Source organism: Alexandromys fortis, unplaced genomic scaffold (genome assembly GCF_014885135.2).
Source record: "Alexandromys fortis isolate MF-2015 unplaced genomic scaffold, M_Fortis_MF-2015_v1.1 scaffold_4, whole genome shotgun sequence".
In the NCBI taxonomy this organism is placed as follows: domain Eukaryota; kingdom Metazoa; phylum Chordata; class Mammalia; order Rodentia; family Cricetidae; genus Alexandromys; species Alexandromys fortis.
This window is the reverse complement of record NW_026067944.1, coordinates 1,081,792-1,096,797: the sequence shown is the minus strand read 5'-3', so window position 1 is coordinate 1,096,797 and position 15,006 is coordinate 1,081,792. Positions and strand designations below refer to the sequence as shown.

Sequence of the window (15,006 nt, the reverse complement as noted above, 5' to 3'; positions counted from 1 at the left end):
AATGGAATCAGAAAAAGCACCTAGCACCACCACTTCAGGCTATGTCTCTAAGTGTACTCTGTCAGGGCCTGCTGAACACAGTGTATCAGATGAGCTGCAAACCACACACTTAGCTGTGATTTAGGGCAAACAGCTAGTGGCAGCATTTTGGTCATCTCAAGAGCATGATCTCTCTACAAAGAACAATAGACCTCTGCTTCTGCCAAATGTCAAGAACAACAAGATGGGTTCAGAATGGGGGTGGGGACATCTTTAAGAATCTGTGAAAAGTGAGCAATGAATCAAACTGAATCTGAGGCCAGATTTGACTACACTGTACTGTCTCTGGAGTATTGCACACTTAGAAGCATTTACAAACCTTGGGAAAGATTTCACTCAATTATTTGAGCCAGCTGCCCCTTACTCATCTACATCCTTTTTATTCAGATTTTAGGCTTTTGCTTTTTAAATGTAATCTTATTATTATACTCATTTTTTAAAATCTATTTATCATTCCTTAATTTTAATTTTAAGCAAAAACAAGAATTTTTTTTTTTTCCAAAATACTCAGTTTGAGTGGCAGGACCATGATCTGAAGTGAGATGTTGTGACTCAAAACTCCTTCCCGATTGCCCCAAGCTGTGGCTCTCTCACTGGCTGCACACTTACTCAAATACAGTATCCTATCTATACGAGAAGACTCCACTACCTAAAATTCCACACCCACCTCATCAATCCTAAGACTTAAGACATTATCCTGTCCAAAACATCACGATTTTCATTCATGATCAGCATTCCTCTTAAATTATAAACTCCTTAAGAAAACTATCTACAAATTACAAATACAGTAGCTGCCGCATAGCCTCTGTGTGTGTGTGTGTATGCATTCATGTATGCATGTGTCTGTGTGTACAGGTGTGCATGTATACGTGAGGTTAGGTGCCAATGTTGGGTGTCACTCAATCACTTTTCCACCTTACTTTTTGAAAAGATCTCTCACTGAACCTGGAGTTCAATGTTTAGCTAGACAGACTAGCCAGAGCTCCAAGTATCCTTCTGTCTGCCTCTCCAGCACTGGCTATAAAAATGTGTCATATGCCTAGCTTTCCATGGGTGCTGGGTATTCAAACATAGCTCCCCAAGTTTATGAAGCAAGCACTTTACCATCTGAGCCATATCTCAAGTCTTTATCCATAATAAACGCCTGCTGACTCAATCAGTAGGCCATAGTGTTCATTGAATAGAATTAAAACAAAGGGTATAATAAGAAAATTATTCAAATTTTTTAGGAGGGGGCATATATTTCCAACTGTTCAGCAATGTCAAGCCCCACACTAGAGAAAAAATAGCCAAGATTATCTTATAAAAAAAAATCAGTAATTGGGCTGGAGAGATGGCTCAGCGGTTAAGAGCATTGCCTGCTTGCTCTTCCAAAGGTCCTGAGTTCAATTCCCGGCAACCACATGGTGGCTCACAACCATCTGTAATGAGGTCTAGTGCCCTCTTCTGGCCTACAGGCATACATGTAGAAAGAATGTTGTATACATAATAAATAAATAAATATTTAAAAAAAAATCAGTAATTGGAGGTCAACCTGGACTACATACTGAGTTCAAGGTCAACCAGAGCTCTACAATGAGACCCTGTCTTTAAAAAAGGAAACAAGAGAGAAACCCACATACAATAAAATTTTACCTTCACAGAGTCACTCACAAATCAACAAGTTCAATCCAAGTCTAGCCTGCTATTCATTTTCTCCTAAAACTAAATCTAAATTATCAAAAGCTACTTCCTAATCCTACTTTAAAGTTAATAGGAAAAAAGGAAAAACTTGTTTCCCTTACCGTTCACTTCCTGGTGTAGTGATCCTATAAAAACGATGCCTTAAGTGGTGCTTATCTCCATGATAACAAACGGTGCACAAATCATAATTTGTACACTCTGCACATTTCCATCGAATGCCAATGATTGGTTGCTGGCGGCAAGTATCACACATAGTTCCATCATGCTTGATGCCTATGGAAACAGTCACATGCTTAGGTTACTCTCAAGTACTTATTTGCACACTACTGTGTTGGGGAAAACACAACAGCATATTACAGGTTATTTTAACAAAGGATGGGAAAAACACAACACATCTAATTTCAAGGTGACAGATCTGAATTACTTTGATCAATGTAAATCATAAACTAAACATGTTTTCTACTCTCATTTCATTAGTAAAATACAAACAAGTATTATTTGTCTAGCTCTCATCCATAAATGAAAATCTAGGCTTAACACAAAAACAGTCTTCTCCCAAATCTAAGCATGTCTGACTATAAATATTCACAATCACAAGCTGGCTAAAGTACTTACTGTGCGAGGATGAAGACCAAGGTTCATATAATGCCAGTGGGCTGCCTGCCTGTTATCTCCAAGCACTCAGAGATGGGCACAGAATAAGATGGCTGGCTACACGAGCCTTTATCAGTTGAGCTCTGAATTCAGTTCAGATATACTGCCCCAATGAGTGTACAGCGCACACAATGTCAACCTCGGGTCTCCACATGCACAAACATTTGTGTGCCCACACACCTGTAAACATGCATGATACAAACATACACACACACACACACGCACACGAAGGAAAAAAAACCCTTTAGGACTGTTGAGCGTACTGCAACCTATTGTCCAGGTAAATAATTACTCCAAAAGAAATGGACTTTTATTTTCGTGGTCTCATAGAAACAAATCACCCATATACTTAATAAGTGCTCAGTAGTAAGTGTTTTCCTTATAAACACTAAATTTTAGAAAACTATTAGCTAAGGGTGGGATGGTGATACACCCTATTATCCCAGCACTTAAGAGATAGAGGGAAGGAATCAGGAAGGAATTCACTGTCATCCTTGATACCGCAGCAGCTCAGAATGCTTGCCACCAAGCCTGACACCCGAGTTCCATCTTCAAGACCCACATGGATACAGGACGAAAACAACTCTCCCAGGCTGTCTTCTGATCTCCACACACTCTCTAAGGCACATGTGAACCTACACACCCAAACTCAGTAAACAACAAAATAGGAAGATTAGCAACTGGTGCTAAGAGCTGGCTCAGAGGTTACGAACATAAACTGTGCTTCAGAGGAAGCAATCTCAGTTCCCAGTACCCACATCAAGACAGCTCAGCACCATGGGATCCAGCTTCCTTTTCTGGGTTCTATAGGACACATACTCCACACATGCCAACACACAATTAAAAATCTTTAAATGGAAAACAACACTATGGCGCGTATTCCTCCCTTCAAGGAAAAACTTGTTACACCTACTTGTAACCTCCCCCACTGCTCACATAGGAATGAAACAGACATTCAAAGACCATGACAAATTATAGAAAGCAACTTTCGGATCGGGGCAGTTCTCCTTTATTATTTTTGGTGATGCTATCACTAGTGGTTCAGTAAGCTGAAGCCAAAATGTTTTAAGTGGTACGTGACTTGTGACACCAGTGCCACCACTTTACAACCACACCCTAGCAACCGAACTCACTTTAAGCTATAAACTAGCTCAAACTATCTTTGTGTCCTCATATAAAAAGTTAAACACATTTCAAATTAGAGGCAGGCAGAGAAGAAGGTGGGATTTAGATGAACTAAGAATAACCATGCTAAAGATTCTCGGTAGATAACATGGAAATCTCTTACTTTGTATTTTAACTTAGGGAACTTACCAAAATTAAAGGGGGGAAAAAGAGGTCTTTTAACTCGGAAACTTTCAGCCTCCTTTGGTGAAGACGCAATGTTCTTTGGTGGTGAGGCAGTATGTTCTAAAAGTTCTATGTGCTGTGTGAGCAACACCAGAGGACAAAAATAGTAATATTATCACTAAGTTCTAAAAGAACTAGTAACTACTGCTACTAGTAGTAACTAGTAACTACTCCCTAAAAAGGAAGAGAGTGTATTATTTTCTATACCCAGATAACCAAACTCCAAACGAGGAGCTGAACTCAAGTACAAGCCTGTGTTTGAGCCAAAGTAAAGTTGGGTGAAAGTGGAAGGAGAAAACACACACTAACAGTTAACTGGGGTGCCTACTGGACAACCCAAGACTGTACCAGCATCAAATATGCTTCGTGTTCAACCCTTTAGTCTCCTACGTTACAAATCTTTGAGAGTGGACATCAGAGTCTACTAACTCATCCAGAATTATTTTTAACAAGTGTATTCATGAGTACTCATGTGTTCATGTGTGTGTGCATGCTTAGATGTCTTCCTCGGGAGTATCATCCACCTCCTTTGAGACATGTCTCTCAATGGCCTGAAACACACCAGTTAGACTAGACTGACTAACCAGCAAACCCCAGTCTCTGGAATTACAAGCACTAATGGCTTCTGACATGGCTTCCAGATAGAATTCAGGCATTCATGCTTGAGAGGCAAGTTCTTTACAGACTGTGATGGTTTGAATAAAAATGGCCCCATAGGCTCAGGTGTCATTACATGAAAGGATTAGGACATATGGCCTTGTTGGAGTAGGTGTAGCCTTGCTGTAGGAACTGTGTCACTGGGGGTGGGCTTTGAGGTTTCAGAAGCTCAAGCCAGGCCCAGTGGCTCACACTCCAAGACCCGCTGCCTTCAAATCCAGATAAAGAACTCTCAGCTAATTCTCTAGCACCAAGTCTGCTTGTATGCTGCCATGCTTCCTGCCATGACAATAAAAAACTAAACCTCTGAACCAGCAAGCCAGCCCTAATTAAATGTTTTCCTTTGTAAGAGTTGCCATGATCATGGTGTCTGTTCATGGCAATAGAAGCCCTAACTAAGACACTGACTGAGGTAATTCCTTTCCTACTCTATATTTTTTTCCTCCTAGTGGAAGCAGGCAGGTATTCAAATATCACTCTTTCCATAATGTCAAGAGATGATAGAATCCCGGTACTACTTAAAGGGCAGAGGCAGGAGGGCTGAATTCGAGCCCAGCCTAGTCTACATAGGAAGAACTTATCTCAAAGAAGAAAAGAGATGGAAGAAAGGGAGGGAAGCTATCAACCAAAGCCAATAATAATTCTCTAGTTAGGGCAGGGCTAAGGATATACCTCAGTAGCAGAGCATAAAGCATGCAGCCAACTGCCAGCACCAAAACAAGTTAGAATAAGCAAGGGAAGGGTTTCAAAGAAATGATAGGTAAGTAAGCCTCTCAAAGAAAGGAAGACGTCACAGAAGAGCAAGCACAAGAGGCTTTATACCTTAGCAGGACCATAAAATATAATCAAAGGCCTATAAATAATTACAATTAGACTGGGGACTGACAAGTTCAGACATGGTTTCTGACCTGTATATTTATAGTGTTATATTAAATGATTAAAAACATTTGTATGTAATTTAAGATCCTAATCCTATAATGTACTAGTTACACAAAATTGTAAAATATGTTAGGTTCAATATTGTCACCTGAAAACTGAGAAAACACTTACTTTCAAATGGAGGCTAAAGCAATACAATGATGAACTTTAAGAGCTTTAATATGTATTCACTACATGTACTAGGTTCTCTATACAAACAACTTAGTGATCAAAATTACATATCCTACTGGTCAAATTCTATTCTTTAAATAGTGAAAGAAGGGGGCTGGAGAGATGGCTCAGTGGTAAAGAGCATTGCCTGCCCTTCCAAAGGTTCTGAGTTCAATTCCCAGCAACCACATGGTGGCTCACAACCATCTGTAATGAAGTCTGGTGCCCTCTTCTGGCCTGCAGACATACACACAGACAGAATATTGTATACATAATAAATAAATATTTAAAAAAATAAATAGTGAAAGAACTTTTAAAGTGCGCAATTCTTCAGATGATATTCAATATTTAAAATCTCCAAGTCCTCACAGAGTATTTCATCATTCATGTGTGAATTAAGCCCATTTTCTCCCCAAAACTCTGGTATTTATTTTCCCGGTTCCTTTCAATTGTTTTCACCCCAAAGCTGCCAAGGAAAACAGCTCTCCAGGCTGGTAGATAACCCACCTACCACTTCCCACCAGCAAGTTAAGTCTGACTCTGTCAATCATGAAAGCAACCATTACCATAGATCTCTAGTCTAAGTGGAATGTAAACTGAAATCTGAAAAACCACAAAAGCATCACTACACAACTTAAATCTATCAATGTACACATTATTACATCCTTCAGCCACTGAGTGTGCATCAAAGGGCTGAACTGCAACTGTCATCTGCTTTTTCCATCTGGGGTCATAAAGGAATGTAGAGCAAAAGGACTGGCTCTTTTCTTTAATCACAGAATGATTTAGGATGGGAAAGCATGAAAATAATCCTTAAATTGGACAAAATGTTTGTAATCATCCCTTAGATTATCAAGAATGCATTATATATAGAAAGATGATATAGATATCGATATCGATATCGATATCGATATCGATATCGATATAGATATAGATATATAAAACTGTACTATGTTTTAATCACCAAATAACCAATGATATAAAATGTTTATTTTATAACAATAATCCTGTAATTACTTCTATTGTCATTCCTACCAAAAGTTCACGAAGTAAAAACATATTTTCTCATAAATTTTATCAAGTAGATTCTTAAGTTCATCAACAAATAAGTGTTTTTAAAGGATGATAATTATCTGATACAGGACAAGGAAAATGATCCTTCAGCTTTCCTAAAATAGAAATGTTTGTAGAAATGCCAAGAATCACAACATATCTTATGAATTTTTAAAAATACATAGGCCTGTGAGATGGCTCAGTGGATAAAAGTGCTTGCCACCAGGCCTGATGACATCTATAAGTTAGATCAGTGGATCTCACATAGTGGAAAGAGCGAAACAACTCCATAAGCTGTTCTTTGACCTCCGTAAATACATAATAAATAAATGTGATTTTTTTAAAAAGCAGGAAAGAAAAAAAATCACAGATTTTGATACTGAAATCACTGCATAATCTGTTTTACATATGAATCATACTAATTATATTTCTAAAGAACTGGAATGTTTTTTTAATGAGGGAATGTAACAAAATATGACCACTCTGATCTAGATGTCAGCCCATGTGCTCCTAGTAGCAGACACTGACTCTCCACCATGAAAAGCGGGCTCCACTTCCCTCCTCAGAAAGAACACTGTCTAACATCTGATGTTGATAGGTCACGAAAGCCTACGCAGATATCAGCGGTGGTCCCTTTCTGGTCTGAAGCTCAAGTCTGTCTGCAACGCAGCAAGCACAAGCAGCCAACACCTGGGGACAGAGCTACAGAGAAACACCCAAGAATCCCTGAGTGCACCCAGACTCCCAACTAAAGCTTCAAATGCGTTAAAGTGAAGACAGGACATTTCTTGTGTTGGCTCCAAATTTCTGACCTATAGGAGCCAACATATAAATCATTTTGCATATGGCATTTGGGTTATCTGTTAGGTAACCATACTAAGTGTAACAAAGAAAATAAAAAAATGCTTTGTTGTTACAGTTTTCCTACAGTACAATATACCAAAAATAACGAACTGTGACTTTAAAAGAGAAAGAAAAAAATCATAAAAGTAGTTTAACACCATGGGCCTGGGAATGTAGGTAATTATCAAAAGTTTCAATTTTAAGGAGGTCTTTCTAGCATGAAACAAATATCAGAAACTACATGTGTAGTGACGCACACATTTGTACATAAGTATTAGAGGGCTTCCCCAGCTCTTTGTACTGATGCTGAAAATCCAGACTCAGGCCCTCCTGCTGGCACAGCGAATACTTGACTCACTGAACTATCTCCCTAGCTTCCACATTCTGTTATTTCTGTTTCTAAATTACTTAAGTTTTCATTAGAAGAATATTAGTAATTTTATAATTTGAGGGGAAAAACAATTTTATTATTCCTTAAACCAGCATAGTTTAAAACTAATATTGCAAAGTTGGGGTGTGCATACACCATAATCCCAGGACACACACACAGGTGGAGTGAGGAAGACTGCCGCATGTTCTGGACCAGCCAGGGCTACAGATTCCATTGTCTCAATGATCAAAAATAAATAAAAAATTAGAAGTGAAAAAAATAAAAATACTATTCCAGGTTTATCAGCTATGTCAAAAAAGTCAGTAGATACTAATGAGAGAAAAACACAGACACAGTCTCTACTGAAGACACCTGGAAAAGGTTTTAATTCATTTGAGACTTTGATCCTGCTTTCAAAATCTTTTTAAGGCCCAAATATACTCAACTATTTGTATAAAGGCAAAAATGTAAAAGATGCTGAAAATATGGGGCTATATGTACACAAACTATATTAACCCACAAAGGAAATTTTATAGTTAAAACACAAAATGTCACCATCGTAAAAATATTTTATCAGTTTACCTAGTTCACAAATATCTACAATGAAACATTCTATTTTTAAAAATTACACAATAAACCTGCACAGACAAACTAGAAAGAAAATTACCCAAATATGCCGTAGAACTGCCCTTTGCAGTTTCCCCAAGAATCTATACTGAGCATGTGTTAACTCCAAGAGCTGTAATAACAGGACACTTAACAACGAAATTATATGCACCAGATATGCTGGATGTCTCACTTAAAATCTTACATTAGTAAGAGGGCACAGAGTTGCTACTGAGATTATTTTAACCCTTACACTGAGTTCTGTCTGTTTATATAGACACTGCCATTCCCCACAATTCTACCCACACCACACAACAATCTCTATCTCATTGCAGGAAAGCCGACCAAAATTGTTGTCTCATTGGTACCAGTAATAGTGAACACCCACAAAATGGCCATGTTTCTGAACAAGCCAGCAGTAGACCTCCAAGTAGTCCATTATCCTAAAAGTAAAAGCACAATGACCCATTCAACACCCCTTTGAACTGACTGTGCAGCTGGTGAAGCAGCTAAACAAAGGGGATAAGAAAAATTCTATCCTGAAGCCCCCACTTATTAAAAAGCAGTTTGTAACTACTCCTTATCTATGTATTTTTCATCTCCAAGTTCATTTTCTACAAAATACAATGAAAACATTCATGAACTCATAAACTGTATACAGGCACACACAAATGACAACCGACATTAAAAGGGGGGGAGCAACCTTCTACAATTTTTTTTAAAATTTAAGTTTTAAAGAATACTTTAGGAAAACCACCAATGCACACAAATGCACATATAATCCTTTCTTGGTTCCCACAGTTCAAGTACCAACAAAGCCACTGAACAGCTGTGAAACAGACCGGCACTGAGAGTTAGAGAAAGAGAAAAGAAGCAAGCCTCCCACTACCACCACTGGCACTGCAGGACTTACAGTGAGAATGCAACTGGCTTTAGAACAAAAGCTGGGGGTTAAAACCTAAAACAGGACAAAGGGCAACATTTCCCTGATCCCTTAGGATCCTAAGCCCCCAATGAAATCTCATCTAAAACTGTAAGTTCCAGCAGAGTTCCCTAGCTAAACCTACTAGTGCTTTTTCTCTGTGCTGCTGCATGTTGCATTACCCTGGAGAGTTAGCTAATGCTCTTTTTCCCAAGCTTTATGAAGACACCTGCCACCATTAAATGAACTACCAGATGAAAGCTTTGACCCGTTCCACTAAAATTCAAATGACCATCTGCTGCTTTCACAGCGTCTCTCCTAAGTTCACAGAGTTTATAAAGCTAACAACATTTTGTTGAAAATATTTAGAAAGAGTACAGCATGGGTAAGATCAATAATCAAAAATAAAAATAAATAAGTTCTTAAGAGAACCAGTTAAAAAATTCACAAAGCACTGCTTAAGGTTAAATGTAAAAACTTATAAAGAGAAAGACAAGAGAACCGGAGTTTCCCTACAAGAAGTATGTGTGTGAAGCAAATGCACAGTGAGACAAGAATGTATAAATCAGGAAACTTGATGTAACAGCAAATAAAAAATAAACATTTGCTGATGAACAAGAAAATAGGAGTACGTAGTAAACAAACAACAGAACATGGGAAGTGGGTCAGCCAAAGTGTTGTGAACAAGCCACCATGCGGCTACAAACAGAGAAACGGTACATAAACACAAAGACACAAGGAAATGAAAGAAACTCGTTTCCAATAATTACCTTCAAAGAGGGCAATGCAACAAGAGACAAATGCACAGGTACGCAAATTGGCAAAACGGCCTCTAGATGAGGTTGATGGGACGTTAATGTACTAATTATGTATTTAGATATCTTAAGTTTTATGTAATAAATTCCAAAACTTTTTAGAAATAAAAACAAATAGCCCCAGTAAATTAGCACGGTATCTAGCAATCCATGAAATTCTGTCCAAACTAAAAGATTTCTAATGTCAAGGTGGGTGTAGTGGCACACACCTGTGATCCCAACACTCAGGAGGATCTCTTTGAGTTCAAGGCCAGCCTAGTCTACACACATAGTTCAGGGACAGCTACTTAGAGAGACCATGTCTCAAAACAACACTCACACACACACTCACAAAGATTTCTAACATAAAAAAGAATTAAAAAGTCAATAACCATTACTCAAACATAATTAGTTGTTGGGGCATAACTGTTGCCATCATCAATCCAAAAGAGTTCTACGCTTCATGGATTCATGAAACTTTCACTCTTTCTAATGTGACAGAAAGGGTTAGTCACCTAGAGTCTGTGGATGAAAACTCCGGAAAAGCACCTGTATCTTCAGAGACTGACTGACCAGGATTTCAGTACTGTGGAGGGACTACCATGTGTCAGGTCCACTGGCTAATTACATTCCTTGCCTGCCACTGGGTCAGAACTCACATCCTGTGACGTGTAGATAGAAACCTGCCGGAATCTCTTACTTAGACAGCTCGCTTCCACCAACCTAAGAATACCAACAGCATCTTGGACCTATAGAAAAACTCCCCCATCTTGCCAAAATTCCTCTCTGATGTATCCACCAATGTATTTTAAACTTGCATAATTTATGACTTTCTCTGTTTTGTAAAACTAAAATTTCATGAAACTGCTTCCATGTTGGAACCTGGAATATGGAACAACCTAAATCTGTGTTCCCAGGTCACAGTCATTAAAAATGGAGAAAAGTTTATTCACTGCAGAATAAACCATCTCTTATTCCCTTTAAGAGGAGAGCTGTGGTTACTGTGTATACATATCTACACTATAATTAAAATTCTTTTTTGCTTTTTTGTCTTTATTGAGCTATGTATTTTTCTCCACTCCTCTCCCTTTTACCTTCTTCTCCCATGATCCCAACATTCCCTATTTACTATTTTTGTACTTCCCACATTGATTAGAATAATTAACATTCGGAGTATAGATGGAAGTTTCTGCCCTGTCTGGTCCCATAGCCATTCAGTCCCAACAAACAAACAGAGGCTAATATTAATTATAAACTGGTTGGCCTATTAGCTAAGGCTTATTATTAACTAGCTCTTACAACTTAAATTAACACATAACTCTTGTCTATGTTTGTAAACAGAGACTGCTCAATCTTTTCTCAGCTGCCCAGACTCAAATAATCACACAGAAACTATATTAATTACAACACTGCTTGGCCAATGATTTAGGCATATTCCTAGCTAGTTCTTATATCTTAAATTAACCCATTTCTATTAATCTGTGTATCACCACGAGGCTGTGGCTTACACGGGAAAGGGTCCAGAGCGTCTTTCTCCTTAGGCAACTACATGGCATTTCTTTGACTCCACCTACTCTCATTCTGTTTGGTTTTCCCATCTAGTTCTATTCTGCCCTGCCATAGGCTGAAGCAGTTTCTTTATTAACCAATGGTAGTAAAACATATTCACAGCATACAGAGGGGAATTCCACGTCATATGTTAGCCACATGGGTTGGTATATTTTATCAGTGAAGCATTCTCATCTTGCTTCCTGTGTCTGGCCAGTGACCAAAGACTGAGCCTTTCCTCTTCCCAGAATCCTCCTAGTCTGGTTGCCCCACCTTCCTGCCTGGCTACTGGCCAATAAGCATTTTATTAAACCAATACAAATGAGAAATCTTTACAGGGTATAAGAGCATTATCCCACAGCAACTGAGGGCAAGGACTTTATGACCTACCAACTGTATTTTCTACATTTCTTACTCTTGAGAAGTGCTAAATTAGTTAAAATATCAGTTGTTAAGAAGAGCCACTATTTTACCAAGCCTGGTGTTCTACATACATTTCCTTAACTTTCCCAACAATCCTAAAATAGGTATTATCCCATTTTTACAGATGAAGAAATTGAGGCTCAGAGAAGTAATTTGCCTAGAGTGACATGGTCAATACCAAATCCAGATGTGACTGGTTACAAGGATTACCTCTTGACGAGCTTTATTCTAAAAGTTCCCATTTGCCCAACTGGTACTGACTTATTTTAAGAATGATGCTGTATCTAGGGTATGTTTCCCATTTGATCTACTGAACTCAAGATGTAAGCTATTAAAGTGTAACAGTAAAATAAATCCCAAAGGAAATAACTTTAAATATTTAAAAGATTGCTGGGGGGCTGGAGGGATGGCTCAGAGGTTAAGAGCACTGACTGCTCTTCCAGAGGTTCTGAGTTCAATTTCCAGATGGTGGCTCACAACCATCTGTAATGAGATCTGGTGCCCTCTTCTGGCCTGCAGGCATACATGCAGACAGAACACTGTATATATAATAAATAAATAAACCTTAAAAAAAAAAAAAGGATTGCTAGGCTCAGTGGTGCACACTTTTAATCCCAGCACTTGGGAGGAAGAGGCAGGCACTTCTCTGTGAGTTCAAGGCCAACCTGTCTACAGAGTGAGTCCAAGAACAACCAAGGCCACACAGAGAAACCCTATCTCAAAAAGCAAACAAAAATGTCGGTTTAAGCCTGACACAGTGGCACACATCTGTAATCCCAACACCAGATCCCAACAGCAGGGGAATGCTGCAAATTCAAAGCCCGCACAGTCTACATATCATGCTTGAAGGCTGCATGAGAGATTGGGAGTGGGGGCCACTAAAATAACTTAACACTAAAAAGTTAAAACTCATAGAACACTTGTGCACCCGAAGTAGTCCAATTTTATTATGCAGGTAAAAAAATAATATTTAAGGCCAAGGAGGTAACAGATTGGATCTTAATATTCATAATTTTTGAACTCTCGGTCTGTTTAATTCATTTCAGATGGCCTGGTTTGTCATCAACAAATGAAGTCTACGTTCTTAGGAGAAGGAAGAAGCCTTTACCAATCTAACAGGCTGGAGCTCCCTGAATGTTAACTCACTCTAGCTAAACAGACCACTTCGTAAAATCAGAAACAGCAACAACCTTCATCCTGACTCCCAAGCTTCTGCATTTTCCACTGCTCCCCAAAGAGAGTGGGAGAGGGAAGCCCACAGCACCATAATGCAAAATAGTACAGTTCCAATCTCTAATTACTTCCTATCTCTAGCCCTGAAAAATCCCAGAGATCAAATGATTTCTTCTAAATCAAAAAGTTTCCACTCCATTTCTTGTTGTTTTGCCTGCATGCGTATCTATGTGAAAGTGTCAGAACCCCTGGAGCTCCTGTTACAGGTGTGAACTGCCAATGCTTGCTAGGAATTGAATGGGGGGGCTCTGCAAGAGCAGCCAGTGCTCTTAACAGCTGAGCCCTCTCTCCAAACCTTTCCACTCCTTTTTAAAAAAATAAAATTACCAACAAGTTAGCCCTGGGGTACTGGTGAGATGACTCAAAGAGTAAAATAAATGTGCTTACTACCAAGTATGATGGCTTCAGCTTGATCCCCAGAACCCCTGCATAGTGTACGAATGAAGCAAGTTCTGCAAGCTGTCCTCGTATGTCAACATGTATTCTGCAAGCTGTCCTCGTATGTCCACATGTGTGCTATGCAAGCTGTCCTCGTATGTCCACATGTGTGCTGTGCAAGCTGTCCTCATATGTCCACATGTGTGCTGTGCAAGCTGTCCTCATATGTCCACGTGTGTGCTGTGCAAGATGCCCTCTATGTCATATGTGTGCTATGCAAGCTGTCCTTGTATGTCCACATGTGTGCTGTGGCATATACATGGCACACACACACAAAATAAACAAGTAAACATAAAACAATAAAACTACATTCAGCCCTGGAAAGTAACCAAATACTCATATCCCAAGTGTGTTCTGAGCATATAAATAATTCTAAACAAATTAAGAACCTACAAAGGTAAAGACACTATAAAAATGGTGATGATAGAAAGTATGAACATCTAAACTTTGCTATATACAGTTACTTATGACACTATCTTCTCCACTTAATTAAACTTCACCTTATCTGGCTATATCCCACAAGTTCATTTATATACTAACTGGTTAAAAACCAGAACTCATTTCTCAGAAGAAAAAAAGTTTTAAAGGTAATATGAGAACTTGACTATTTCACAAAACCTGTTTATCCTAAAAATAAAATATACAGAGCAATCTGGTAAAACTGTTGGTGTTCCTAGTTCATCTAAGGCATAATCCAATCACTGTAACCCTACTTCTGCACATGACAGTATTGTGGGGACATACTTAAGAACATGGGTAAAGACACAGTGGTCTAGGACAGTGGTTCTCAACCTGTGGGTTTAGACTCTTTTGGGGGTTATCAAATGACCCTTTCACAGAGGTCACCTAAGACCATCAGAAAACACAGATATTTACATTATGATTCATAACAGTTGCAAAATTATAGTTATACAGTAGCAATTAAAATAATTTTGTCACTAGCTGGGCAGTGATGGTGCATGCCTTTAATTCCAGAACTCGAGAGGAAAAGACAGGTGGATCTCTGTGACTGGTCTACAGAGCAAGTTCCAGAACTGGCTCCATAGCTACAAGAAAACACTGTCTTGAAAAAAAAAAAAAAAACAGAAAAAAAAAAACGAAAGAAAGAAAATAATTTTATGAAGTTTACACTGTGAAGATGTGTCTTTGCCAAGGTGTCTTCTAATTGATTTAATAAAGAGCTGAATGGTCAATAGCTAGGCAGAAGAGGAAACGGGACTTCCAGAAACAGAGGACTCTGGGAAGAAGAAAGGCAGAGAGTCACTGGCAAGCACAAAGCAAGCACAATAGGCAGTACAGATAGA

The 15,006-nt window shown here is 38.7% G+C and overlaps 1 protein-coding gene across 1 annotated transcript in view; it reads right to left on the bottom strand.

Annotated features, from left to right (window-relative positions):
* The window catches only part of Mib1 (MIB E3 ubiquitin protein ligase 1), a 105,835-nt gene that overhangs the window by 78,640 nt on the left and 12,189 nt on the right, over positions 1–15,006 (bottom strand). Inside the window, exon 2 of the mRNA XM_050149066.1 lies at positions 1,824–1,995. Coding sequence (XP_050005023.1) covers positions 1,824–1,995 — 172 coding nt within the window. The remainder of the gene's footprint in view (positions 1–1,823; positions 1,996–15,006) is intronic.